Below are 26,978 nucleotides of genomic sequence, written 5' to 3' on the forward strand. Positions count from 1 at the left end.
CAATTATTCCAGCTTTAAAAGTGACATACCTTTAATGTGACTTGATTGACTTTCAAGTTTAATAGCTATTGAATCTCACCTACCTGTGTTTCCTTCAGCATCAGGTTTGTCTAGAGGGTACTCTGGCATACACTCCAAGAAAAGGTCACAGATCGCTGCTGCGTTATCTTTCCCATATTGTCCCAAAACATGCATTGGTGACTGGCCTCTGGGGAAAAGAGGTTTTTATGCTGATCAAAGTCTGCTTGATACTACAGTTACTCATCCAACTCTCCTTGTTTTCAAGTTTGGTTCAGACTTAAACAATGCCACACCTAAGTAACTCAATACATCACACACAACTGCCTACTTTAACTTCCTTTTCTTGGTATACATAATTTCCACACAATTTAGTCACAGCATGCTCTGCACACTTCACTGTAAAATTAGCGTGGAAATACTATAATCCAAGCTAAATCTGTGGCGTTTTTTTATTTAGTCATACTAGCACATATTTTAAAATAGATTGTTGTTCTTCTAGTCTGTTAAGACTATAATAATTACCTAATATTAAACGCTTCTGCATCTACATTGCATTCTGTGAGAAGGACCCGGATATTGTTTAGACGGCCATGCATCACTGCCAGATGAAGAGCTGAAAAGTAAAAGAGAAGCTTCAAGAATCTGAAGTAGTTAGTGTCGGCAATAATTACAGCTTGATAAAATTAAGCACTCCCCTTCCACTTCCCCCACCTTCCTTCTCCAAAACTCTTTCCACCAGCTTTGATTTCGTGGACTTCATTCTTTTTCACCTTTGAAGAGTGAGCCCATTCAGTGGGCTATTTCTACCACTAGGAGATACCATTAACAGACCTACTGAAGTGTTTACATCTACTTGTATAACTGCAGAAGTTTACCATTATTTCCATTTTCATCTACAGCTGCAAAGTCTACTCCATTCTCCAGAAGGACTGAGCAAATGGTGGGCAAATCTTGCTGGGCTGCTAAGTGAAGAGCAGTCTGACGATGCTTAGTCAGTTCATTCACCTGGGCACCTGCAAGCAGCTGTCAAAATGCAAAAAGGAGTATGTTCAAAAATTTTTTCAGGGCTATTAGCCCACAGTTTTATTTCTGTGAATGAAGCACACAACTCCACTGTACAGAGATATTTCTAGGCCTCCAGTACATATAAAATGCTATCATTAGTGAGCTGCTGCAACTTGTGTTCATGTTCAAATCTGTAGAAAGTGCAAGATAAGGTTCCTCCTTTAAAGTGAGCCACACTACCTAGTAGTTGCTGCAAATCAAACATTCTCATGCAAAGGCTACTGATGCAGCTCAGCTAGCAGTACAAGCTAAGGGAACTTTATGCAAGTCTGAGTTCTGTTTCAGAAAGAATGGTGTCACCTTCAGCTAACTTCTCCAGCCTAGAGACAATATGCATTAAGGCAGAATGTGCATTTTTAAGTAGAGGAAAAATTACTCTCCAGTACGTACCAGATTACGCACAATGATCTCTGAGCCAGCTTGTACAGCCAGATGGAGAGGTGTTAGTTTGGAGGCATCCTGGACCCGAGAGTTTACATTAGCCTGTACGCTTATCAGGAACAGCACACTCTCAATGTCAGAGTTCTGAACAGCTACATGTAGGAAATTCCGACCCTTATTATCAACCTGTGGCAGAAAGGGCACGTGAAATGAAGTCCATTATTTCTGTAGAACAGCAAGTTATGTAGTAGGATGTAGTTTCACTAAGAGATACTTGCTCCCTCTACTTGAGGTGAATTGTAGAATCTTGTTTCTTTCACTGCTTGACATTAGAGACTTATTTGATAAATGTGACTATCAAATAACTGAACTGAGAAATTATCAGCTGCAACTGCTCACTCTAGTCTGCTTTAGACTACTTTATTTCTACCTTATAAATAACCTTGTCATTTCTTGACCACACACTGGAGAGTATTATGACAGACAAAAGGTTAGCAACTGTTGTAGTAAGTACAGAGCAGCAGTCAATGATAAACTTGATTAAATGAGACAAACTTGAGTCAATCTGGCAGTTAACACCAGAGAAAAAAGCAACATGCAATCCTGCCACACTGATGCAAAGTGTATTCATTTTTTGGCTTAATGCCAAGTGCATGTTGCTGTTCATCTTTGCCTTAAAGCTGATGTTAAAGCATATTTAGAACTGGCTGTATTTGTAACCATGTTTTAGATATATTACAAGAGCTCACTAAGCACTCAAATACTTTACTAGTAATTAAACTTACATAGGGTAGGAAGAAACTCCTGAACAGCTGCCTGAAGTGTCACACCAGAAGCCTGAAGATACAGTTGGAGGTTTTATAGTTCAGCAGTGCAGCATTACATGTATTATTCACTTATTTTAGGTCAGGGTCTCTGTTTTGGATAGCTTTAGGAGAGCTAAATAGATTATTTTTGTACTAGTCCAGCACAAGACAAGAGTAGAGCTAGGACTTTCTCCTTATATACATATATGCCTGTTCCTCAATTTAGTACTGACAAGATGAGATAAGGTTTGATGAGACACTAACCCTTGATGTTCTTACTCTCACATAGCGAGTAGGTGTACACACCTACAGTTTCCCAATAAATCTTGCTACAGAAAACTGGCATCTGGCAAATGTCATTCCATGTAAAGCCATAAAAGGACAAAGCAGAATTTGCTTGTGGAACACCTGTTACCACAAACTAGTGCACTAAGACGACCAGCATGCTTTGAATACTCCCAGCTTACCTGTTCAGCAGCTCCTGGTTCCCTCTTCAGAATTGCTTCAGCCGCTTTGTTATTTTTATACGTCATAGCACATGCAAAGGGAGTCATTCCTTGCCTGTCACGTACATTTAGCTTAATATCTGGATGTGAAATCATAAGCTGAATGATAACATTATGTTGGTTGCTAATGGCAACATGGATTGGAGTTCTTCCTTCTGCATCCTAGAAGGAAAGCAGAAGTTTGTTATATGAAGATTCAGTAACACACAAGTCCTTTCCTAATTCTGAAGGGTTGAGGAAGCTTATTAGTTTAGTTGTGACATACCCAGCTGCCTTTGGCTGGGACACCAAACAGTTGCAGTGGGAGCTCAAATCCACAGTGTAAGTAAAACAAATTGGTATTTGTTTCTCCAAATAGGTTGACCTCAATCCTGTGCTATACAGCCATTTAAGTAGCTCAGAGTAACGTTTCCCATTTAATCAGGTATTTTGGGGGCAGAGATGAGCATTCAAACTTAAGTCTAGCAAATTCAAATAAGGTGTTCAATCATTTGTCTGTATCAAGCAGCAGTTTAGTCATGGCTGCTTTGTGACTATGTGTTGTGTCATTCATTTTGATGTCATTTTCAATAGCATCAGGGCCTAGAAGTGTAATACATTAACTTCTTCTGTTGCTATTTGTCAAGCTTCTGTTTAAGGATTACGATGTAATAAAAAAATAAAGTGTAATTCATACTTACATCACCTCAGATTACTCTAACAGAAGACACTTCCCAAACATACTAACAAAATAGAGTATTCTGGAGCTTCACGCTATAGCTGATCTAATGATCAATTGCAGCAGAATACAGCCCTGCTCCTGCCTTTAATTCACACTAGGGACAGAACAGTTGAATTCCAATCATTACATCAGAAAACTAACACTGCAAGAAGTTTTCTGTATCATTATTTTCCTTCAGTATAGCTTCCTGAGTTAAGTCATCATATGGGCAGATAAGCACTAGATCTGGTAAAAAGGGACAGGAAAGAAAGTAGAACTGCAGCCAGTCATCACATTGGCTCAGCCATAATAGAAGGATGTTCTTTTTATGAAGTAAAATACACAGCTGAGAGGAAAGTTTGTTTTCACTGTGTTATAGGCAAAGAATCAGCTTCAAAGAAGCTGTGCAGAATTTCTCTACATACCTGAGCATTGACATTGGCACCAAACTCCAAAAGGCACTGGATCACCTCTTCTAGTCCCCAGCAGGCTGCCAAGTGTAGGGGTGTCTGTCCATCATGAGCTTCCTCTTCTCCTTCTCCATTCGGGCCTGGCTTTCTGGGACTATTCACATCACAACCACTAAAACAAATACCATACAGTCCATTTATTATGTTTAATCCAGATTTAATCTGTTCCAAACAAGGGTCAGAAAAAATTTTACAACTGCTGACACTTTCTACAAAAGCACAAATTCCTGGTTTTAGTTTGACTCTTGTCATCAAGAACTTGATGGTAATATAGATAACACAATGTGTCTTTAAGATTAGTCAGACTTCCGTAAGTGCCATCCACCCACCAAAAGTCTAATGAAGCACATACCTGTTACTGGCTCAAAATAGCATTCAATTAATTTATGCTAGGAAAATATGTACATGCACATTAGAAGGTTTGTATTTTAGAAGGGGGTCTGACCTGCGAATAAGAAAGCATGCTATTTGTTCACTGTTTTCATCAATAGCTCTATGAAGAAGAGTTTGTAAGCAGCCACTTGGTCCTGACCCCCAACAGGTTGAATCACAGCCATGCCTAACCTGGAAGGAGAAGCACAATGAGGCAGTGAAGTTTTTTTGTCTCCAGCAGGCTCCTACTACTTTATATAGCCCTTGACTAATGCTTCTGAAACATTATCCCTTAGAGGCAGAATTTGAGATGCCCTATCTATTCTTGTGACAGTCACTGAATTTCAGGAAGCTACTTTAATGTCTTCTGGATGAATATTTTATTTGTCTACTCTGTAATACTTTATTAGGTAGTGTTTACTAACAATCCAGATATTCACCCATATACTCTGAATAGACAGGTCTTAAGCCAGTTTGGCTAACAGTTACATCACTTTCAGCAATGACAAGCACCTAAAGCAAGTCAAGTAGCATCAGCATACATTGCCTTTGAAGGTCTGGCCCATTTACTTGCTTTCCTATACATTCAGCTAAACAGAGGTAGTTCTTCAGCTAAACAAAGATAGTTTTTTCAGGAATTGTACTTCTAATATTTGTATTCCTAATATTTGTATCCTCGTACTACAGAACTACTTACTCAAGCAATGTGGCACTTAAATAAGACTTGTTCCACTCCACTTTACAAACTATTTACAAGGTTTATACGTGAGTAGTTTCAGTGTTGACTCCATAAAGATTCTTATCCAATACCAGTAGAAATGGTCAAGTACGGTTACAAGATGTACTTTTCAGGTCATCAGCACAGCTTTTAAATAGTTGTCTCTAGCAGACAATAACTGGACATCAGAGACAAAGCCTTCAAGTGACTTCCTTAAGGAGGAGACATAAGGAGGTCTACTTGCATCTAAGAAGTCTCCTGCTGGATCACCTATGCCTGAAAGTAAATAGTCTTGAAAGTAAATATCAGCCTTTAAAGGCCTTGATGGAACTTTAAGATGCAATAAAACCCAGCACATACTCTAAAGCACACATATGAGTGTTCAGTTTTATTCAAGATGCTGATCATTACATAAGTCTGGTATGCTAGAGACTGATGTTTTTAGTAGATCCTTACTCTTTCCAGGATCAGGAATCCAGATAGCATATTCTATACTTTTATCACAGTGGCTGCAAGATATTTGGCTATGCAGACTACAGTGTTTATTAAAGGATTTCCCAAGAAAAAGGAACTTCTGGTGAAGAAAAACCTCTAGAAGTTAGATAGTGGTATAAGACTACTCTGTTCTCTTCGTGCATTGAGTTTAGTTTTGCTGATAAGCCCATTGCTGCTAGCAAGATGCACAAAAGTGAGACTAAATTAGAGTCAACTGACAGTCTTACCAGAGTGGATGCAATATCTTCCAGGTTATTTTCTAAGGCAAGCCATAAAGGAGGATTTCCTTTCTCATCTGGCACAGACATGTCTGCTCCTCTGGTACAAATAGCATCAACCACAAGAGGGAGCTGGTTTTTTATAGCTAACTGTAAGGCAGTCTCTCCATCCTGTGTTCTGTAATGGGTAGATTTTGAAGGGTGTTACTTCTGCACTATAAAGTTCAGCCTCATGTTACAATAAATTCTTGGCTTTGCCAATAAACATCCCCATGCGTGTTGTTTTTGCTGTGGTCAGACCACATCTCTACAGCCAAGCAACCACACCATGTTAGTTTTTCATCACAGCTATGTAATTTACCTTTCTTTAACCCCTCCCTTTAGTAGCAAGTGATTGATTTCTAAGTTTGAAAAGCATGTTAGTGTTCTTAGCTCAGAGACACTGTCCTTTCCTTAAGTGCAGCCATTATTTGAACAGAGTTCCTTCAGTGCAAGCCTACTGCCACAGAAGCGAACAGCCTTGTCTGCACTGTGGCAACACTTCAAGCAAGTCAGAAATACCGACTGTTAAAAAACTGAAGTTAGAACAGCAGTATTAGGTAGTTCATATCCGTGACATTCGTTACAGTAGAGCTCGCCAAATTTCAAAGAAAGCCTGTCAGTCATGTAAGCAGATAAATGTTTTGTTAAGTCTAATATCAACTTGTCTAGGAGATACTCAGGAAGCAAGTTCTATCAGAATCTTGTTACTGGAGCTGCATCCAATTATTTTAGATGGTAGAAAACATGCAGCTCCCACAAGCCAGCAAATAGATCAGACTACAGAAGTTCAGTACCATGCCTCTAGGGCTCGAGAGTCTGTTACAGAGGATTCTGTTCTACCTAGAATTAAGTGGAACCTCCCTCTGCAGCCTCAAGTAGAGGTACTGACCAGTGGAACTATATATATATGTCCAAGTTCACATATGTAATCCCTCAGCCATAACTAGTAACATAAAAAAAACCAAACACATAACTATGCACAAATCATGATTTGAAACCGATTTTAAGACATTATATAAAGGCAGTCATAACTACCTGCTCCTAAATACATATCCAGTTGAGTGTTGTATCAGTTAAGATCTTACCTGACATTTATATCTGCCTGATGTTCCAGCAAAAAGAGTGCACTCTTACTGTCTTGTCTCTGTATTGCCATATGTAGCAGAGTCTGTCCGTCTGACATTGTGTCATTGATGGATGCCCCAGATCCAAGCAGCTGAGCTGCTATTGTGTGCATGCCTAAAGAGTTAAAGCTCATTAGTATTTTACCTTCAGTTCTATAAAACAGAGACACTGAAGATTAATAAAGCTTCAAGCCTTCAATTTTCAATAATTACAGTAAGAGATGCACTGAATCAATGCTAGAGCCTATTAAAATTTACATACATGAGCTAACCAACCCATGACTCTACCCAGCTTGAATATTCTTTTACAGACTTATTGAATATTGATTACTGAGTCCTTTTGGTCTTGCTTGAAGACACAAGATATGGTCTGGTATACAGCAGAGCTTTCCCATTAGTTCTGCCAACCCAAATATAATAGAATCCTCCTTAACCATACCTAGCCTAATCCTTCATATCACTTCAGACTTTTGTCCAACAAACATTAACTTTGGTATTACATTCCTAAGATATTCCCTTGAATATTACAGTATTAGATGTTTAGCTTAATTCCTCCTCCTTTATCTCAGAAGCAGATAAGGGCAATGGTAGACAGGAAGCTACATTTTAGTTTCCTTTCATTGGAAAGGAAAGTGAAAAGCCTGGACAGTAAAGAAGTTTGTTACATATGGATGACATCTAGCACTCCCATACAGAGCAACATTACTAAGTGTTCTGACTCATCTCTCAAGTCCAGAGTATGAGTAGCCATCCCCCATACAGCTGCTGTTTCCAGCTCAGTAGGAATTGATTCAGTAGTGACCAGGCCACCTCTTTCTTTTGATGATGTACTGATACTGTTGAAATGTCACTTGGCTGCAAACAGAAATACCTAGTTTCCCCCAAACCACTCCCCTCCACATTTCAGACAAGAAAGCATCTTCTGAATCAGTATGTCAAGTTCCATTCCCCTTAATAGCTGCTTAAAGTAGCTCATCTTCCCTTTGTAAAGGTCAGCATTCTGTATTAACCAGTGTCTAGAACAGAGTTAACCATGAACAGACAATACAATGATCTGCTATGAAAACTACTAGGGAGTTCACAGTGGAACAGTTCCACAGAACTGCAAATACAGTTGTGGGCAAGAGGCTCCACGCTACCTGCTAGTCAAGAAGGGAAGCTGTAGGGCTAGAAATCTATCAGTGAGTCAGACGTGAATATTCAGTTTTAGAAAGTGAAGAATTATCTAAAGCTTTCCTTGACAGCTTCTCACTAGCAGCACAAGCCAGGACATGAACACACATCTGCTGGTTTGTCTTTAAAAAAAAAAAAAAAGTCTTATCCACATCATAGCTTCCATATCTTTGTAAATTCTCATCTTGTTTTGAAGGCACATACCTGTCCAAAGAGCCAATCCCAGCACAGTCTGGTCTCTCGAGTCCTTTAGACTAAAGTCAGGAATAATTTGCAAGTTGTTGGTAGCATGAAGAGCATTAGCTACAAAGAAACCATAGGGAATTAGTGTTCTTGTACTTGACCTGCGGCTGCACATTGAAAGCTGCAGCAGTAGCAATGTCCCATTTTGAAGTAGGCTGTTCCTTTAGCAGTCAGTTTGAAAGATCTGAGCAAGATACCTTCAGTTTCCCAGATGTGTTACTGCTTACGATTCAGGTAGTATTGCCACTACTGCCTAATCTTAATACTTATACTAAAAAACATTCAACTTTCTAGCAAAGAGGCTTAACTTGCCCCCTTTATCTCCAAATAGAGTGGCATATACAAAGCTCTGAGAATGAGGAGTGGAGGCTGTACTGCAAGATGGTGGCAGCACACTTCCTTCTCAGCTCCCTGGGATGGAGGATATTCTCCCCAATTCACCTACTCCCTTCTAAATCCCACTTACAGTAGGAGACAAAATAGGCCTTGCTTCAGCTGTCAAACTCCCTTCCTGCTGCTAGAAAGAAGCTGAACTAGTAGCATTTAATAAACTGTTACCTCCTAGTATTTCAGTACCGAAGTCTCAACTCAACTATAATACTAGCATTACTCCGTACAAAATAGTCTTACTGAGAGCTGGGGAAGGCAGAAGTCTAACCACAGAAAGATGCCTTTATCCATATTTGATTCCAGCATTTACCTGAACCAAATGCTTTGGCAGAGAGAGAAAAGGGATCTCAGTTGTACAGTTAGAATACAGCCTGGGGCTAAGTGTTCAAGTCCATTATCCATAGTGGAGAATTTAGAAAGATTCATGGGCAAATTAGTTCTCTAGTCTTAAGCAGATGATTTGAATTTAAGACTGTGTTTAGCCAGTCTTATTAATTGCTCTACTTAAACAATGTTTACAGGAAGACATGCTTTATTAGTAGTTTGTCAAAACACAGTTTAGATGCCATCTTGACATACTGATCCACTACAGCATCAATACTGTCTGAACCAGAAAAAACTTACCTTTTTGTTCCAGGATGACTGACACCACATCTGGGTGATTGTAAGCAATAGCCATGTGAAGGGGAGTTTGCAGATAAACATTCTCTGCTGTTGGAGAAGATGCATCCTTCTGACCAAGCACTGCTTCTGCTGTCTGGATGTTTGGATTGGCTCCTTGTTGCAGAAGTTCTGCTGTCAGGTTTGCTAGGCCATGCCTACAGGCTGTATGCAGTGGTGTTTCTCCCTTTAATAAACAGGGTACTAGGTTAACAGCTTGGACATGGAGAAGTAGCTTTTAAACTACTATGCCCACAAGAATTGACATGAAGAGCTTAACTCCTAGTAACTGAAGGTCCTTAGGACTTTCAAACTACATGAGTTAGCCTATCTTAAGAACTTCATTAGAACAGGCACTGAGGGAAGTGTTAAAAGCATATTAACAACTGGTGATGCTGCAAGAACAGTGCCACAAGAACGCAATTGTTGTCTGATCACTAGTAAGTATCTGAAAACATGCAAAAGGCTCAGCAGGTGTTTCAACTTGCTTTAAGCTATGGTTAACAATGATAGATCTCTGCTATCTTATTTGTGAATAGAAATAAGGAAACTTTCAGACTACAGTCTATAAGTTTCTGCTTTTACCCATTTGTTTTGGTGGTTGACTTTTGCTCCATGAGTTGCTAGGAAGAGAGAAGCTGCCTCATTTCCTGTACCAGCTGCCCTCTGAAGCAAGCAGTTTCCTAAAGAAAAACCATGAACACTTAAGAGTGCTATTCCAACCACACTTTGATACTAACAAGTGTGCTAGCACCTTCCCCACTACCTTGCAACATTAAAGTTTGAAGCCAACAAAGAATATCCTACTGACTAGTAGTCCCCTTGCAATGCTGATCTGTGATGTGCACTACCATTTAGCAATTACACATTTTGAAACTGTAAAGAGGATACTGGGACCTGGCAAGGAGTCCAGATGTTCTGTCACTTCCTGCAAGTCAAGCTCAGCTTGGGACTGTCAGTGTTCCAGCTCTGGTTAAAGCTACTACCACCTACCATTCATTCATTATGCAGCAAATGCAGTTGAAACCTCATTCAGCTCCTCAGAGTGCAGTTAGCATTAAGCAATTAACTTACAAGCCTTCTACCTACACAGAAATACAAACTTCTGTTTTACCTGTTACTGTGTCTGGAGCATCTGTATTGCTGCCTCGTTGGATCAACCTTGCTGCAAAACTGTTCTCATCAAATGAGGTTCCATTTACAACAGGGGCATCCTCAAAAGGGTTTACAGACTGATCAGACGATACAGTGATATACTGAACTGCAAGCCACAGAGCTGTGCTTCCTTCATGATCCTTCAGCTCCAAGTCTAGTCTAAAAATAAGAGTTAATGTTCCCCAATTTATACCTTAAAAAGTCGTTCCCCAATGCAGCTTTAGCTTCAAGTGTCTGAACAGCTGTACTAGTTTATCTAATACCTCACTGACAACTTTCACTTGCCAAGAAACCTACTGTAGCTCCAGTTACTTCAGAGAATTTGTGAATACTCTGAAACAAGCAAGACACCTTTTACTGACTACTAGATTTAAGCTCATTGCTCCTAGGAGAAGCGTGGCCCTTGTAGATTTGGGCTCCCACTACATGTAAGAGAGGCAAATCCTCTTGATATTTTAAGTAAACTGTGTACAGGAAATGCAAATTCAACTACAACGAAACTGAGTTAAATGACGTATTCTGCTTCATCACCCTAAGAAATCACCTGTATTAGCTTTAAGCAGAACCCAAGTTGAACTCAAGAACGTATTCAGACATTTTAAGAGTCTTATTACTCCTTTTAGCTCCACTACAAATGAAGTTATTGCTACATTTCACCTAGCCCTCTTTGAAAAACAGAGATGCCATTTGCTTCCTCTTTACAGTAGGGCAAAAACTTACTTGGCTTCTGGCATCTTAAGTTATGCAAAGCCTTTACACTTTTGCATCCCATGCCTATTGCTAGCCTTATTGTAAAGCAAAAGGCATTGAAGAGTTGTTAAACCAGTTTTCATATCTTCACTGTACAAGGTACCCTCAGTGTATTTCATATTTAAGTGAGACTTACTGTTTGCACTGGAGAAGCTGACTGAATACAGGTTCATTCCTGACCACAATTGACACATGTAATGGGGTCCTGTAATTAGAGCAAAGTAGAGTTACATTAGTAATAAGGAGACACTTAAGATTTTGTCCAGTCACCAACATGCCCCTAGAGATTTATGGGGTTAACTTTTGTCTCTGCTTTCAGAAGGGCACAAGCACCTCTTGAAAGAAAGAGCAATCTACCCCTTTAACGGAAATGATTGCAGTTAATTTAGTAGTAAGCAACTCTTTACACTAATATAAGAGCTAACCTTCAGGGAAAAAGCACAAGAGCTTGACCTATCAGAACTGACTAGCTGATATGCTCTAAATCTTCTATGTCATTTTATGTACTTGTTTGCCCAACCTAACCCATAAAGCAGTTTACAGGCCCTACACTTCAGATAAACACGCTGCAGATACTAGCTCTTTGAGATAATTTCAGTTCCACTGACAGCTTCAAAGAGAAGTACCTTTCAGGAATACTATTTGTCATTTTAGTTAGCTTGCTTTACTGTTCAGTGATTCAATAAAGGCAAATTAATTGTGTGCCATGTGTTCTGACACAATCAACTCACCCTAGCATAGCTGGGCTATGTTTAACTGGTCATGACAGGGTACCATTCAGCCTGCACAGCTTTCTGCTTTAAGTGCTACCCACAGGTATCAAACTGGATTAATGAATTCACCTCTCCTGCTTCCAGGATCACCTGTGCTTTGCTGTCAGACCTGAGCAAGTTCTTAGCAGGCTGCATCTAATCACTACTGCATTATCTGTTAAAATGGTAGCAGACTTTACTTCACCCAGTATTTACCTTCCTTTGTTGTCTTGCATATTTGGATTGGCTCCTGCCTGTAAGAGGGACTCTGCTATCTGTGCCATCTCTGCCATGACATCTGGCAAATGCTTCTTGGGGCTGTATGATGCCACAAGATGCAGAGGAGTCTCCTGGTCTCCCAATGTAGCAGCATTCACACGGGCACCATTTTTTATGAGAAAGTTTGCAGCAAATTTATCTCCTTTTGTGAAACAAAACAAGGTTATTTATGGATAGATACTTTATATACCCTATACACTTTACACAAGTCCAGAAAATGGATACACATGATTTCCCTCCATACCATACAATCACTCCAAATGTCTGCTCTTAGAATGCCTTAGCAATAGGTAACTTCAAGTACACTTCACTGCAAAGTCAGGATTAAAACATTTCATAACAACCCCTTGGAAAAAGCGTTTTGCCCAGAGGTTACATGTCACTCAAGTTCACACACTAGTTTACTCGTTATGGTGATACTGAGTTTGCTAGTTCCTCTATCAAGATAAATCCATTGCTTCTTTAATGCACAATCGGACAAACCATGATTCTAAACATACAAGTAATTTTTGAACAAAAGGTACTATCCCAGGGCATCAGTCAAAAGTGTGTAGTTGAAGTTAGTCATCTGTTCAGTCTTGCTACATAAACAAGCAATAACACAGCCTTTGCTCTTGAAAGTTTAGGCACCATTATATATAGGCTAAGGGCTTCAACAGTTAGGACCCACCATGTACAGCATTCCTAAGAACTCCCTGTTGAGAGCTTCTCAGAAGTCAGAACTTAAGCCCACTTCAGTACATGAAACCTTGGACTTGGAACACCAAGATGCAGAGAATGACTTCAGGATAATACAAGTCTCCCTTACTCCAAACACTACTTTGAATAGATATATTCACAAGCTGCTTGTCCTGAATGCAAGACTGGAGAACAAAGATGACTGTTCAGCTGTTTAGGCAATACAGATTGCTGTATCATCTCTGCCAGCAAAAACTAAAATCCCATTTTCTGATTTCCGTATCTGACATTCCCCCACTCGCCAGTGATCATAGGAAGTAAGAATCATGTGGCAAGTTCAGACAGTTTGCTTTAGCTCCATTTCCAGAACATGTGATTGTTAACAGTAATTAATTCACTGAAGCTTTGGTTACTGAAAAGCAAGCATTCATTCTTAGAGCTCTAGCTTAGACCGGAAGCAGACATTAGAACTAGAGGACAAATGCTAGTATTAAGTACGAAGAGCAGCCTGTTGCAATCTTTCTAGTGCTTTATAGGGCTGCAGCCATCATAACACTGACCTATGCCTAGAAGGCCTCCTACTCCTGCTGCTGAAGTTTCATTCACAGGATCAGACACCAGCATTACCCTGTTTAGATATGTAGGAGATTAAAGGAAGAAGTTGGGAGCTGTATGTTGAGTTTACAAAACTTAAACTACTTCTAAGAGCTTGCTGTTAAAAATAAACTCATGCTTTTAATTTGTAGCACTACAATACCCATGAGGTCCAGTCACAGGTACAATTCCTGTTGTGCTTGGGTTTCTGGAACAGAGAGAGCTGCCAGACATATCACTGCAAGCAACTAGTAGCACAAGGCATTCACTACAGATTTTTACCAGACTTTGGCCATCAGCCAAGATGATGGTGCTCCAAAGCCTTCAGAACACTGTGGCCATGGCAACCAGGTCCTACTGTGCTCCAGTTCTCATAAGATGCATTTTCCACTCTAAGGTGGAGAACAGCTCAAGATAATCATGTAGTTGTACTCAGACTTCACTGATAACTATGCTACTATTCACTGGAGCTTTGAAGGTATTCACACTGGCACAGAAGCACCTCCATCTGCTCCTCATCTTCTCCCAGTCAGTTTTCCCTCCCCTAAAACTGCCGTCCAGTAGCAAGGACCCTTGCTGTTAACCATAATCACAAAGAAGCATATGTTGCATTCAACGCGGGTCTAGAAAAAGGCTTCATCTTAATTTGTGATTAGGCTGTCATGTTTGATTCAACTATTCGTCAGAAAGACATTGTGTTGTCAAATTAGAATATCCTCAGTATCTCCCTACATTTCTTCCTTTAGCAGACAATACTCTACTAGATTGCTTCTGTATGTCATGTAGTGTAAGTTTCATTCACCAGCCAGCAGGCTAGCTTTCAGATCCCAAATAAGAGTTTGTTTTTAAGTTTAAATTAAAAAGAAATAGGAGAAAGTTCATCCTTGACTACAATTTTCTAACTGAAGTGTCAACTACAGAGTGACACAGGAACAGACTTCGGAACATATATTCCACACTGGGAACAACTGCAAGTTAACAAGGCTTCATATCCTATTTACTTACCTCTTTGGATGGCTTTATGTAATAGACTCCAGCCTCTCTTGTCTGCTCTATCTATGTCAGCCTTGTAGTTGACCAGTGTAGTTGCAATACTCTCCAATCTTTGGGCAAGGGCTAGATCCAAAGCAAGATCTCCATTGTGATCCAATTCATTGAGCTTCCCAGGAAGCTACAACACAAATTCAGTCAATTGACATTAGAGGTAGGTTCACCAGCCCAACATAATATTTTAACAGCCTGTTCCAACTACCATAATGTTAGACCTTCAGCTCTAATGCAAAATACCAGTGTTGCATTTAGGTAAGTGCATCTTACACAGCAAAACAATTAGAAGACTAGCATCACCACATGCAAGTCTACTCAAGAGAACTGTTCAATGAGAAAACAGGAGTTCTGTTTGCAAGCCTTGTTTAACTCACAGGAAACAAGACTACTACACTCTTAAAGGATGCTGCCTATGTAGGCATATTCAACATAGAACTAGGAAGAATTATTCAATTATTCCTTTAAGATACTTCAAATCCCAACTGGATTAGCACCTAAGGGTGCTAAGTACTGCTACAGTCCCAGCTTCCAATTAGGATTTGAGGTATCTTAAAGGATTAATTCAATAATTCTTGATAATTAATACTTGAATAATTCTTCCATCCCCCAACAAGGGGGACAACTTATTTGCTAGTTGTTTAGAGTGTTCATCCATACAGAACACCTGTTACTTCAAACATTCAGTAGAAGAGGAAAAGCATTTGTTCAAAGAAATGATGCTTACTGAACTGCCATGAAGCAGCGGAGTTGACTATGACACAACTCAGCTTTAGATGTATATAGCAGTATCAGGTACTGGATTTTATTAGACATGATGTGTTGCACACAAGGTGTTTTAGAAATGTTATGAATCATTTCTGAATTATGTCTTTATGGAGTTGTTACCACCAGACCTCCATTACATACATAGAAGTAGCTACGGCAATGATAAATGTGCAAATAAGAATTAGTGACAAAAATCAAGACTGGTAGTTAGAAACTAGTTATTTGAAACACCAAATTCTAGAAAATAGGTCAAGTAAGTCTCACTATACCTGTGAATCCATCTCAATAAGATACAAAAAGACTACATCTTCTCTCTCAACTTTAATAGCCTTATGCAAAGGATAATCTGTCTTTGACTTGAACATTTTATACAATAACTGAGCACTCATGCTACTGAAGTCTTCTTTACGCAAGTCATCCTAGAAGCAATAAAAGAGAAAAGGATAAATAAAACGGGATTGCTTACCAACAAGGCATTGCACAATGTAATTATGAAGTTCACAAAACAAGTTCAGTTAAAAGCTCCATTCTGATAACATCATAACAAGCAGGAACAATCCAAGATAGCCTCTAAAGACTAGGAAGAAACACTCAGGAAGTTTTACATCTTACATTTTAGTTTCCAGTTAAATTTTTCTTCCCTTTTGTCTACAGACATGGAAAACTAGCATTTTACCAGACTTTACAGCAGATTAACATCTAGTCTCTTAATTCTCTATCTGGACTTAAATGACAGATTAGCATTTTCTGACTGTGCTGGTTTTGGCTGGGATAGAGTTAATTTTCTTCACAGTAGCTGGTATGGGACTACATTTTGGATTTGTCCTGGAAGCAGTGCTGATAACACAGGAATGTTGTAGATACTGCTGAGCAGTGCTTACACAGCATCAAGGCCTTTTCTGCTCCTCACCCCACCCCACCAGCAAGGGGGGGGGGGGCTCAAGAAGTTGGGAGGGGACACAGCTGGGACAGCTGACCCCAACTGACCAAAGGGATATTCCAGACCATATGGCATCATGCTCAGCATATAAAGCTGGGGGAAGAAGGAGGAAGGGGGGGGACATTCGGACTGATGGCATTTTGTCTTCCCAAGTCACCATTCCACATGATGGAGCCCTGCTTTCCTGAAGATGGCTGAACAGCTGCCTGCCAATAGGAAGTGGTGAATTAATTCCTTGTTTGCACATGTGGCTTTTGCTTTACCTATTAAACTGTCTCAAGCCATGAGTTTTATCACTTCTACCTTTCCGATTCCCTCCCCAATCCCACCTGGGGGAGGGAGTGAGCAGCTGTGTGGGACTGAGTTGCTGGCTTGGGTTAAACCACAACACTGACAAAAAGGCCTATAACTATTGAAGACTGACAACTCCACAGAACTTTGAATAACTCTGAATAAAAGTAAACAGAAACTTAGAAGTAGGAAGACCTTAGATTTGAGCTAGTGCTCATTTGACTAAACAGAAACAGCCTCATTCCCAGGTAGAATACAGTGTCAAAAGTTAGGAGGCAGAAGCATGAAAGAGTTAAAGTGGCTGACCTGCAGGTTCAGACACAAGAATATTTTTTTTTTTATGTCAGGTCAAAGCACTTCCGTCTGCTTTTGCATTAGCCAAACAAAGACACATCCACATCTGGATGATGCATTTTAGATTTAAAATAACCTAAACCCTCACACACTAGTCTGCTGTTGACAAGTCTTATTTTCAAGGCTAATCCACTACTAAATTACTCAAACTTTCCTCAAAATAACAGATCAGAGCAAGTGAAACTCCTAAGTCAGTTGCAAAACTCCTTGCCACTCCCTCCATTACAGAAAAGAAACTCTTCCCTGGCTTCTGTGGATTATTTTTAGAAGTAAAAGCAGGCCTGGGATTTGTGATCTGTATAGATAGAGACCAACTATGGGTGAACTTCTAAACAGTTCTGAGTCCGGATTTAATAAACAATCCTCTTGCTTATTAGAATACTGCCCCTTTGGTTTGGCTCATGTTTAGGAAAGTAAGATGCTTTTTACAGTGAAGCATTTCCAATGAACAGAACAACTCTTCAGGCTATAAGCTATTTCCCCCAGTCAAGACATTCACACCAATATAGACAACGGACATAACCTCTAAAGACAAACAAAATCTTAGATAAAAAGCCATTTAATGTGCTTTGTTTCAAATATATAATTACGAATTAGTATTGTAGACAATACCAAATAACACACTGTCAAAAGCATGTATTATAAAATAAAGATAACCGAGACAGATGGGAAGGGAAGTGTCACTCCTGCCTCAGAAGCAGCCCCTTCACTCACACCAGGCAGCAGGGCAGGCAGATTTGACAGCTTTTTATCAAAACTGCTGCTCTCTGCAAACATATAAGGGTCAGCATAATAGGTCACCTGAGTCACTGAAAGTTATCAGGAGTCCATGTAATCCCCATCCCAACTGGAATGCTTGAATGCTAGCATACCAAGAGATACTCCTGAGGTTAGATAGTATAGCAAGTTAAGCAAAATTCTACTGATTAAGTTCCTATACTCTGCAAACATTTTTCCTCTTGCTTCTGACAGTACTTACCCAGTGACTAGCAATTATCTCAGCACAATAGTTCAGAAGAGTGCTAGCATTCAGCTCCTCAGCAGTCTGATAGAAACGAATGCAGTTCCTGACATTAACTAGTGACATAACTCCTTTTTCACATCTGTCAAAATAGGAAAGCCAGTGTTCAGTAATCAGGAAACAGCTTTACTGTAATCACTCTCCCATGGTGTAACGGGGTCCTATATACTCCTTTTCCTAGATGCCAGTAGAAAATGGCTTGGCCTTGCTTTACTATAAGGCTAAGCAGCATAAACATACTTCAATCAGAAGCCCTGTAACACAGCTTCCTTAAGAGCAGACTCCTATTAGAGTCCATCTAAGCTAAGGTCCCATAACAACACACATTGCAGGATCCTGCAAGTGGAGACAGAAATCCTAGCTCTCCCAAAGGAACAAACTGAAGTTCATTCACTGTTATGAAGTAGGGAAGATGTCTATCTTTACAAGTACTATAGTGATCACAAGCAGCTTTTGTGTCAAAGCTAGAAACAGGCAAGTCAAATATAGCTATTTGTTTAATAAAGAGAAGGGATAAGCTTTAACAGCAGATCCACCTAATCTTATAGGTGTGAAGCTATTAGTTTGAGTTTATGGGAAGAAAATCCAAGTACCTCAAAATGAAGATAAAGTTAAACATACCAGTGATCTCCAAGCAGATATTAAGACCAAAAAATGAAATACTTGTCTCCAGGTGCAGATACCTAGCAAGACATCTAATAATTACTAGTAGCATATATACGTGGACTTGTCACTAGACTACCATGACCAGACAACAGCTGAGGAATGTTTAGCTAGTACAACATGCAGACAGTTTTAGGCTGGTACAAAGCTTGAAGGCAATTCTAGCATCGACCTTACAGATGTCAGCTTCTTTAGTCAGAAGAATTGACAACAATTTAGTTTGCTTCATGTTGAGTCACACTTAAATTATAGATTATGAGTGCCATGTACTGCTACAGCCCCAGACACCCCTTGGGCAAAAGATTATATCAAAGGGTACTTCGACTAAATTCAAGGCTTCAAAGTTGCACAAAACGAAGTTGTACATTCAGGCTTCTCACTAACTCTAAATGGTTACTTAGAGCATTCTAAACATTCAAGATAACAACCTAGCCCCTACTAGAATGGTGTAATCATAATCTCCTCAAAATGGCAAAACATTGTACTGTTACATTAACCTTCTTTATGAAGAAAAGCTGCCAAGATGCACAGAAGAACAGCTATTTAAGTTAAAATAAATTTCACTTGTGGTATTTTAATACTGCAAACTCCTTGCTATTGACTCTTCCTAGCATTCTCTTTAACAATTCCTTTCCTGCAACTCTCCAGAGCTTGTTACTAATATACTGATCTCTACTTCCTCTTAATGCCAAATTAGGGTTATTAGTTTGACTGGGAGAAGAACTGGAAAGTAAACATAAAAGCTATGAGAAAAACCGCTATAGTTTAACTGTAGTACAAGGCTTCATTTCCTGTGATAAACTGAATGTCATGCTGTATTATTAAAAGCTTCAGACTTTGAAAAGGCAAAATTTTATCCAATTGCCAGCAGCTGTCACCTTATTTCTATTGAAACAAGACTGAACAGTTCAAGAAGATCCACTGTATTTAGCAAGACTCACCTTTCCCTAAGTAGCTGGAGCTGAAATTTATTAGCTAGTTTCATGAGCTCTGTCAAGAAGATATCATCTTCTCTTAGCTCAAGTTCATCTGTGTAGATCCACCGCAGCATCGCCATGGTTACCTCTGGGTCAGCATCTGGTACAGGGAGCAACAGGGATTAGTAAAATACCCAAACAACAATCACCTATTCAAGTAGCTACTATTCCTCTGACTGTTAAAGTCACAGCTACCATGAAAAAAAAAATAGCCTCATTGAAACTGTACAGCTTTAATTCAATCAAAGTGTCAAAACAGAGGCAAAACTGCTCAGAAGTTGAAACTAGTAACAATGCAAGAAAACACCAAGCAAGAAAACCTTTTTTCCATTGGAACACTGTAAAGAATGCAGGGACCCCTCTAACATCTCCTACCTGCTACACAGATATTGCATATTTAGAGGCCAGCGATGCCCCTTTAAAGTCTTTGGTCCCTCGCATATGGCTAAACCCACATCTACATTTGACAAGCACAAATCCCCTTTTTGATTTAAGAATCCTGCCTCTTTGATATCAGAGCCATATGTTATGAACTGTTGCATTCCAATAAAGGTACTTACACCTTGGTAATGACTACAAAGTAGTTAAAACTGCTGAGAACCATTTCTAGGAAAGGTGCAAAAGAGTTTAAGCAGCTGGTTAGATTTCAAGTGTTTACAACACTGATCAAAAGCCTTATGTTTTTACACAGCAAGAAAAATAGAAACCTACACCACAGGACACAAGATACAGAAGCCCAATGACAGGGACCTTTGTCACCTAGTCTGAAGTATAGTGACAATCCTGCTTACAGGGATGTAGATGAGAATTACTCCACAGTGTACTATCAAACCAATTACAACAAAAAATACCATTCATTTAGAAAAACAACATTAGTCCCTGAAGCCATTTGGTTTGTTTTTAAAATGAAAACATACATGTTTAAGACACTGAAATACCCATCCTAAAACATCTCCTTCACATGGAGGGTTGCCCCAGATTATTTGCAGAGTACCAGACAAGTACTTGGCATAGCATGTAGACTGCCTCCTAAGAAACAGAAGGTTTTAGTAAGACAAGTATCTTTCGCCAAGCTTGAAGTAATCAGAAAACCTACTTGAGCTGTAATATCAGCTCTGCCTTGGCAGAGGTAAGAGTTCATTTTCTCCCTCCTGACAAGAGAGCCTGTGTTCATCTCTTCCTACTCTTCTTAAAGAGTAGAAAATTCTGCAGATTACATGAACTCTAAAAACACTCAATTTTAAATGCTGCCTGTATTTTGAAGTTAGGATTCAGGCAATCTTAGCTTGCAAGTTCTTAAGAGAACCTCTTAAGACAGTTTTTAGGGAACAGCTTGTTGCTTGCTACAACTATTTCATAACTTAATTAATCCTTGTGCCATTTATCAAATTTTACAAAGAATTCAATTTTACACAGTGGAAAGTATAATTTACTAGCACGTATTTTAAGCATCATTCTGTAGTAGGAAGTGCTTGCATTGCTAAACATGCAAGACCGCAGTTACATTTGAGATTCTCAGTCTAGCTTCAGTGTGGAGCTCGAAATGCTATGGACTGCCACTTGCAATGAAAGTACAATTAACATAAGAGCTTTTCAGTAATAATCTTCTGTTAGCACAGCACTCAATTTAAAAACTCCTCGGCATCTGTTTTTTGTGGCTGCAGAAAGATCCATAAATCCTTTTGCAAGAAAGCCTATGCTGTCTCATAAAACTAGCTTGCTGTGACTTGCTTCTTTCCCGTCTGCCTGCACATAGGATTCATGATAAGATTAAGTGCAGAAAGTGAAGCCAATGCTTAATATTCAACATGCCAGCCAGCAAACCTGCTTAACTTCATGCCTGTTTTTATTGCTCACAAATTAATTGTATAAGACTCTTATTCTGTTAAGTACAGAAGAAAAGCCTGTCAAGAGGTTCGATCTGCAGAAACACTGCCCAGTGTAAGTACATGCCAGAGAAACAGCTACAGCAGGACAAAACACCATCTTGTAGAAGACTTTTAGAAAACTTCTCTTCCTCACCTATTTTGCAAAGGTATCGAAGTGCCAAAGCAAATAACTTTTTAATAACACATCAGTATTTGTATTCATTTCCCACACACACTATGTTAACAAGAAGCAAGGTATTTCCATGACACACGTCAGAGAAATTATGCACACTACCTCAAAAAGCCCTGTCCTTAGAAAGGAAGAAGTCAAGCTCCTCCATATAGATTTGTTTTTCATTATGTTTAGTTGACTCTAGAAAAGACAAACAGGCCACCATTCTCAACCCCTGTTCATTAAAGAGAAAGAAGGTAGGTTATTGATTTAACTAGCACTAGCACCAAGTTCACAAGCGTACTACCATGTTTCAGAGACAGAGCTCCATAATTAATGGATTAAGCACCACTTTTTGTGGACAGTAGTAGTCTGAAAGGTACTTAAGTAACCTTTCCCCAACAGGCCCTTTCAGTCATCCTAAAAACAATCAAAGCATCATATTACTAAGCAATGACTGACCTGACAGATCCAGCTCCTCTGTTGAGGCAAGGTTGGCAAGACTCCAAGTATCACTGCGTGCCGCCAAGACAAATTTGTGAGCACTGATGTGCTTGTCCCCAACCTTTATCTTCAGATCACTAAGAGGAAAAAAGCATATACATGTATAACACAGACTTCCCCTGTGCTTAGATACATACGGATTCAGCATCTCCATAGTATCTATGTCCTGGTATCCACATTTAGGTTCAAGTTGTTTGAGACATCAAAACACGTTTCATTGGTTAAATAGAACATGTTGCCAAACAACAATTCTTATTTTTCTAGGGAGAAATGTAATGAGTCATTAGTATTTAAAGCGTTGGGGGTGTGTGGGGAGGTTAACCTTTTTGTAATAAACTGCAAGGGAATTATTGTAGAAGATAGGAAAATCCAACAATCTTGAAGTTGAATATTTATGTTGCAGTGTCCATACCAATACTGTCAGCTAAGCACCAATGGTTTCAGGCAAGACCAGCAACAGAACAATGTTTGACAGTAGTCTAAGGCAGACTCCAAGAATCCCCAGCTCCCAGGAGACCAGCTGTCAAGAACACCGATTTCATCCTGACCCCTTTAACACCAGGTTATCCTTTGTAGTTAGAAAGTACCTACCCTGTTTATTTTAAAGTCCCATAGCTTGCAAATGTTCTGACTGTGTAGGTGTACTTTCCAGACCATTTTCTAAATCAAAGCACTGCTATAAACTACAGTACAAAATACAGAGATGTTAAACTTGCACTTAAACTTACCTTTCTCATTTTATGACTTGTAGGTCCTTTTAGACCACTATTCTATTCTATGCCTTTAAAAGTCATATGCTGAACAGAAATGAAGTGATCCAACTCATCTGACATATGCTACCTAACAAATCTTTTACCCAGCATGCTATAATAAGTTCTCGCCAGGCACAGAGCCTTTTCTCAGGGAGGCTCATGAAGAGGTGTTAGGGGAAGGAAGTTTTAAACAAAACTATATATTTTCCCCTTACCTGACTGAACTCCTTTACTATATTGACACTATGTTGCTTTCAGTAATAGCAAAGAAATTGATAAGTGTCATTGTAATCTCAGAACTAAATCAGTTAAGGCATCTACAGTATTGAAGGTGATCCTTAATGTGCCTGTGGAAAAGAAACCATTAAACCTAATTTTGTGTTGAGATTCAAAGATACAATATCATTTATACCACTAAGTCACATAGATCACTGTCTAAGACCTGTTACATCATACAACCAGACAAGCCAATTTAATCAGGCTTCTTTACACAAACAACAGGAATACAGAACTGGTTTCAAGGACATATCCTTTCAAGAAAGGAGAGCTTTCCAGTCTGTAGTAGATAATCATCCAATTAATCCATCAGCTACACATAGATCAGTTTAAAATTACTTATGTTCAAAGGGAGCTTTGCTGTTGACAATGAAAATGGTCAGTTTTCTTTAAACTTGTCTTAAATGTCAGCCTCAGAGATGAACTTCTACTTAGAGCTCTTGATTCAAGAACTGGATTCAGTATGCTACATGACCTTAGCATTCTCTTCCAACTGCAACTGTGGACCCTATTCATACCAGGCATTAGAGAAAGAATTTTCCTTGTCTAAGACTAGTACCTACTGCAAAGTCAAAGGTTTCTGTAATAACCGTTCGCCCAAAGGGGGATTTTTTACCTGTACTGCTCCTGCTGATAGAGTTCAGCTACAATGGCAAGAAGTCGACTGATGAAGGTGTCACTGGCATTGTCTTGGTTAGCCTCAGCAGCCAGAAGATTGCATCTCCTTTCTGTATCAACTAGTTTCTTCTGCAGCTTTACATACTCCTGGCGGAGAAGCATCAGGTGCTTTTCCAGCTTGGCCACCTCCTCTGCAGAGGCACACAGTGTTACTACAAGGTTGAAATATGCACATCTTTGTTTTGCATCTGTGGGTAACTTAACCCTACAAGCACATTACACATCTCGTTTAATTACAGAACACTCTACTAAGAGTCTCTCCTCTTCCACACTACTTGAGCATCTCACCCCCCAATATTAAATCTTTTATTTTATATCATTGCTAGCCATAAACACATCAAAAATAATCAGAACAGTGATAGAAGCCACTTACAAGTTTCTGAATCCTGTCCAGTCAGGAATGCCACAAGACTTCTAAAACCATGAGAGTCTGTGACTGTAGGAATTACAGTGGTATAGAGGAGTAACTCTTTGGTTCTTACCCATTTTTTCAGTTTAGTTAAGATGCTGTTTGACTTCACAGCTGAGGCATCAATCACAAGTGAGTATTAGAACAGTTGCTGACATACCATATCTCCTCAGAATACTTAACTGACCTGTTTAGAACTCCTCACACTGTCAGCTAAGACACTCTTTAAGAAATGTACAGAGTGGAAAACAGATTCTCCCCAGAAGCTATGTTTTAAAGGCCAATCAAAAATATATAAAACTCTACTTGCTACTGGCACACACACAGTCCTCCACTGGAGGCACTGCACTGACAAGGCATCACTGTGCAGAGTCAGGTCCATGGTAGGTATCTCAAATCAGGAGTAGCACAGCAAGAGCACCTGGAAATCTGATCCCCAGTCAAGTATTTCCATCCCATTGCAGAACCCGCTTTTCCACCACACTTAAATGGTCACTCCACAATATGTTGTGCTAAGTTAGTTCACTGAACTCAACCCAGGCCACCTGTATGAAAAACCTCTACCGCACTGCTAGGAGGAAACATCTGTACAGGTGCTTAAAAACAGTCCAACTTATGAATACTTATTTATGGATTAGTTGCACAAACTATATGTAGCTTTCAATCACTGTGCTTGATTGTTTCCCCCCATCATTAAGTTGATCTTCTGAATAAGGTACAAATCCAAAACCAGTCCTAAAATGAGAGGGGGCAGGGAGGAGAAATTTGGAAGCTAACCAATGATTTTAAGTAGGAAAGTTCCTACAAGATTACTCCCTACCAGCCAGGAATTCACTGTTCAACAATTCTTCTCAATTATTTACTAAATGTAAGTCACTACTACAAACAATGAGAAACCGAGCTCTATTGACCAGTGTTTTCTTCTTTCTTCTCTAGAAAAGTTCAACAGCATAGCTGACCTTGGCCTTGCTCCAACACAGGTCCCCAGGGCAGAGCATCCTGCTTTTGCCCAGCCACAGACAGAATGCCTCATTTAGTCTTTCCTCTATGGACTGCTGCAGCAAACACTCCCTCATAAGTCTTTTAACTTAACAATTACTGTAATGGATAATCAGAAAGTAATTTACCCTATTTTACTCTTCAGTTAATACTACTTAAGCAGGTTTGGCAGCGTACTTCCTTCAGCAGCCTTTTATTTAGCTTCATCCTTTAGAAATTAATAGATATCATCTCCTTTGGGATACTTTCCTTATTCTATTGAAATATACTATGATTTCAGAATTGTGTTACCAATACCCCACCAACCCTCAAAGAGAGTTTGAAATTCTGCTCTGGTCTTTCTATCTAAAGATAAATGCAGTTTCAGTGTTCCCAGAGCTAGAAGGACATGTCTCTTGAGCAACAGCTCCTTCCCAACTGATTCACAAGGAAGGTGTCAAGGGTGGCACAAAGCAAGTGCTACTGCTACAGCAGGGAGGGCACAAGTCTGATAGGAGTCAAGAGTGATGACTGAAAGACACTTTAAGAACCACACCAAAAATTAGTGTATGAACACCACCACTGTTCATACAGTGAGATTTTTAGGTGCTATACAAATTCAAATGCTAGGAACAAGAAGTTGCCTGCTGAACCTCATAGCATATATCATCTTAAAGAAATACTGCATCTTCCAGTCAAGCAATCGGAGTGTGAAGGTGGGAATAAAGAATCAGTACCAGAAGGTAACAACTCAAATACTGTCATTTTACCAAAGTCAGCTCACTGGCTCCAAATTACTCTGAAGTCAATAGGACACAATGCAGAACCTTAAACCCTCAACCAGCAGTAGCTTAATCTTTATGCATAACGAACACTCAAGTTTGTTACTGCTGCTTCCAGGGCAATCCAAGACAATCGCTACTGGCAGTGAAAGTACCTCAAAGAACTGAAGCTTTGAAAAATGTTGTCAGATTGACAGCATACACTTCCTGCGACCTCAGTGAGAGGGACTGATAGGTATTTGCTTACTGTAAGAATTACAAGAGTTGTAAAATAAAGAGTTTCTTATTCTACACAACACCACGCACACCAGTTGTGTAGCAGCTACTACTGCACACTTGCAGACAATATTTATCTTACAGCACATTTCAAGTGCACATTCAAGACAGTCCTCAATGTCCAGTTAATCAACATTCACTGCAAAAGAGCAAAGCTTCAAATTTTCTCTGTATACTGTTCATTTAAAGAGTTAATAAGAGAGTTACATAAGTGAATAAGAATTGCTTCAAAAGTGGAACCTGCTCGATCTCAGCTAGAAGCACTACCTCTATTTAAACAAGTAGCACCACAACTCCAGGCTTACTATTTACAGTTCTCAATTTTGGAAGGAGGGAGAAGCATCATCACTTTTTAAAAATCAATGCAAAATGACCATTGTATCTTCAAGCTGGCAATCACTTTGACAGAGCACATATTATTGCCAGTCCACATTATATATGACCATTCACCTCACTGTCTCCCAAGTATAATGTACAACTACTGCATGCATGCACACACCCAATGAAGTTCTTTGCATCAAGACACTGAAAGGACAGACTCACTGGAAGATACCAGCAAGTCTCTGGCTAAACATCAATCCACATGCATCGGTGAGAGGATGCCTGGGTTCAGCAGAGGCATACACAAAGTGA

The 26,978-nt window shown here is 39.5% G+C and overlaps 1 protein-coding gene across 2 annotated transcripts in view; it reads right to left on the bottom strand.

Moving 5' to 3' along the window:
- Positions 1-26,978, bottom strand: part of ANKFY1 (ankyrin repeat and FYVE domain containing 1) — a 35,653-nt gene that overhangs the window by 6,009 nt on the left and 2,666 nt on the right. Inside the window, exons 2-22 of one of the 2 annotated variants that reach the window (XM_052802904.1) lie at positions 23,839-24,031; positions 22,153-22,271; positions 19,615-19,750; positions 17,969-18,092; positions 15,674-15,823; positions 14,598-14,763; positions 12,258-12,462; positions 11,426-11,494; positions 10,499-10,698; positions 9,970-10,067; positions 9,349-9,571; positions 8,296-8,394; positions 6,880-7,033; positions 5,762-5,930; positions 4,395-4,513; positions 3,905-4,061; positions 2,741-2,941; positions 1,477-1,653; positions 897-1,044; positions 544-634; positions 84-208 (exon numbers count right to left, since the gene is read on the bottom strand). In XM_052802904.1, coding sequence (XP_052658864.1) covers positions 84-208; positions 544-634; positions 897-1,044; positions 1,477-1,653; positions 2,741-2,941; positions 3,905-4,061; positions 4,395-4,513; positions 5,762-5,930; positions 6,880-7,033; positions 8,296-8,394; positions 9,349-9,571; positions 9,970-10,067; positions 10,499-10,698; positions 11,426-11,494; positions 12,258-12,462; positions 14,598-14,763; positions 15,674-15,823; positions 17,969-18,092; positions 19,615-19,750; positions 22,153-22,271; positions 23,839-24,031 — 3,123 coding nt within the window. Of the gene's footprint in view, positions 1-83; positions 209-543; positions 635-896; positions 1,045-1,476; positions 1,654-2,740; positions 2,942-3,904; positions 4,062-4,394; positions 4,514-5,761; positions 5,931-6,879; positions 7,034-8,295; positions 8,395-9,348; positions 9,572-9,969; positions 10,068-10,498; positions 10,699-11,425; positions 11,495-12,257; positions 12,463-14,597; positions 14,764-15,673; positions 15,824-17,968; positions 18,093-19,614; positions 19,751-21,813; positions 21,926-22,152; positions 22,272-23,838; positions 24,032-26,978 lie in introns of those variants that run through there. The other variant, XM_052802905.1, reaches the window with a different exon arrangement.

Source organism: Harpia harpyja, chromosome 12, assembly GCF_026419915.1.
Source record: "Harpia harpyja isolate bHarHar1 chromosome 12, bHarHar1 primary haplotype, whole genome shotgun sequence".
NCBI lineage: Eukaryota > Metazoa > Chordata > Aves > Accipitriformes > Accipitridae > Harpia > Harpia harpyja.